This window comes from Calliphora vicina, chromosome 2, assembly GCF_958450345.1.
Source record: "Calliphora vicina chromosome 2, idCalVici1.1, whole genome shotgun sequence".
Taxonomy (NCBI): domain Eukaryota; kingdom Metazoa; phylum Arthropoda; class Insecta; order Diptera; family Calliphoridae; genus Calliphora; species Calliphora vicina.
In genome coordinates this window covers 134,945,589-134,948,339 of record NC_088781.1, presented here as the reverse complement: position 1 = coordinate 134,948,339, position 2,751 = coordinate 134,945,589, and the positions used below count along the sequence as shown (strand labels likewise).

The 2,751-nt window shown below is 42.5% G+C and overlaps 1 protein-coding gene across 1 annotated transcript; it reads right to left on the bottom strand.

Annotated features, from left to right (window-relative positions):
* Nucleotides 1-555: 555 nt before the first annotated feature.
* Nucleotides 556-2,433, bottom strand: LOC135952646 (uncharacterized). The gene has a single exon (XM_065502658.1). The coding sequence runs from the start codon at nucleotides 2,431-2,433 to the stop codon at nucleotides 742-744; it is 1,692 nt and encodes a 563-aa protein (XP_065358730.1). The 3' UTR covers nucleotides 556-741.
* Nucleotides 2,434-2,751: the final 318 nt, after the last annotated feature.

The window sequence follows — 2,751 nt, the reverse complement described above, 5'->3', positions numbered from 1 at the left end:
TTTTGCCTAATCCTTTCTTACTAAAGCAGGGGAACATCGATATGACTAAATCTAATTTTTGTTGCTGATCATCTGTCAGCTTATGGGTCACAATATCTACGGTATTTTCTGCCTCTTCACAGAGACTAATTCCATTAGTCGTAAGACTATCTAAACAGGCAAACATTTTAAAAACCTTCATGAAATCGACACCCAAGAAAAGCTCTCGATTCAAAGTAGGCACTAGATAAAAATCGATAACATTTACCGTATTATGGAACGAAACTTCTGCCCTAACTCGGCCGACTATGGGATGGACTGTTCCATCCGCTGTTTTAATAACAGTTCTGAAGTCTTTTATCGCGAGACCGGTTTTGGCAATAAACTCCAGACAATTCTTTCCGAGACACGTTACGGTAGCGCCACTGTCGAGAAGACCCACTATCTCTTGACCACCTATATTGATTTTTGTATAAAGTCGAGAATCTTCACCTTCGTAAAGCGAAGCTGACGCGATCTCGTTACGCAGTCTTTTCCTGATTCTGTATCGTTCGCGGGCCTTTTTAATCTTATTTGATACTTTGCCGAATATTCTATTTTTGGCCTCATTATACTCTCGAATTCGAATATGTAGGGGTTTGAGTTCCCTAAGCCGAGGCTCCGGTTTTAACTCAAACTCCGACCTATTCGAATTCTTTAAAACCCTTATTTCTGTTCTCACTTGTTGTTGTTGCTGTTGTTGTAGACCTACTTCTACTGGGTCTACACGTCGGTGGACCTCGCCTCCCCAGTTCGAGACGGGTTCCTGGGCCGGTTTCCCTGGCATTTTGGACATTTGGGTGCCACTACATTTTCCCTACCACACCTAAAACAAAATGTCCTAGTTATGGGTTCGGGACAATCCATAAAACTATGGCCAACGACCTTGCAATTCCAGCAAGTGTAATGGCTGGTCGACCGAATACCATCTACCTCCAAGTCTATCAACGACTGCTCATCTTCCACACAGTACAATTCGTTTACCCGTTGAGCTGACCGTTGATACATTTGTCTCTGGTTGGCTAACAAGTTCTCAGCCCGCCTCACTTCTCTGCAGAATTCTGACAACGTTTTCAACCTCACTGAGAACATCATCTGCGCCAGCGATGGTTTTAGATTGCCTCTCATGATCTCTACAATCTGCTCTTCCACATATGGATTCTGCTGCTGGTTTCGCAATTTTATCACAGCATTATAGAACTCATCGAAGGTTTCTTGTGGCAGCTGCCGTCGATTTAAAATGCGCATTTGAATTTCATGCTCCTGCTCAAATCTGCGGTACTGAGCCAACAAAGCTTTCTCGAGTTCTTCCCAAGTATTGATATGGACGATTTTTCGGTAGTCCCAGTACCAATCCAGGGCTGGACCTTCTAGCAGTATATGGAAACTGCGTAGGAGTTCGTTGTCTGTGCAGCTGTAATCTCTCCTCAGCGCTCCCACTCTAAATATAAATTCCTGCACGTTTATAGTTTTGTTTGTGCCATCAAACTTCACTCCCCATTTGGCCAACTTAAATTTGTCTAAAGGCTCCTGCCGCCTTGGCATCGACATTGCGAAGTTGTAGCTTTGTGGTTGTTGTGGCGGTGGTTGAGCTGCTGACCCAGACCAGGCGTCCTGTGGATACCCAGGCTGGGTGTTCTCATACCTTTGATACCCTTGGTATTGTGGTATGCCTTGGTATGGAGCTTGGGCTTGTGACGGCGGTAACTGTGGTGGCTGGACATACGGCTGGGCTGGTAGTTGGTAACATGGCAGAGGATTTTGCTGCTGCAGAAGTGACTGTTGTTGTTGATATTGCGTTACTGCAGGTGTCTGGCGTGTACATGCTTCAACAACTTGGGGTGCATGTTGCCCAATTGGTACGCAATTTGGTGCTGGTATCAGTGGTGGTTGCTGAGCATAACTTTGTTGTACATGCGATACCTCTGGCTGCACATACCTGGATGTGTTCGCTTCCCGCGAGGTTCTTGATGCATCAAGTGGTGGTAAATCATCATTTACTCGAGAAGTAGGCGTTTGTGTTTGGTTCTGAGCGGACAGAGACAAAATGAGCTGTTTGACGTCATTAAGTGCTTTTTGTATCTTATCGTCCACTTCTTTCATCAGTTGTATTTGTTGCAAACCGACAGAAGCACTCACAATATTTTGCACGTCTCTGACTTGTAGTGCCTGTTCCGCTCGTTGATTAACTTCTCTCACTTCTCTGCGTATGTTCTGAGCTGTCTCACTCAAGAACGTCGGGGAAATTACAGTTTGATCTGCCTCAGAACTGATGGACAGATCATGTGATGCTTGTGTGCTGAGTACTGGGTTTGTCATACTGGATGCCGTGGTAATAATTGTACTGACTGCGGGATTACTAACAGTAGCGATAGACTCGGTGGTAGGAGTATTGGTGGAACTAGTCGTAGCCATGGCGTTGTTTTGCTGTAACCGACTCGCACTACGTGTTACAACCATGAAACCGAAAACTTTAAATTATATCTAAATAATTTTTAGTGAAGAGGTTTTTAAAATATAATCAAATTTCGCACCAAATTCAAACACACAGAATCTTTTGCCGAAAAATAAAAAAGGTATATAAAAAAACAATTTTGCCTTTTCATGGAAGGAAAAGCAAAACTAAAATAGAAAAAAAATTCAAAAAAAAAAAATAAAATAATCAAATAAAAAAATTAAAATAATAAAAATTCAAGCAAAATAATTCAAGAAAAATATAAAAATCAAAATAAT

Excerpts from the sequence above, each read along its gene's own strand:
- LOC135952646 (XM_065502658.1), bottom strand. The coding sequence starts at position 2,433 with ATGGCTACGACTAGTTCCACCAATACTCCTACCACCGAGTCTATCGCT.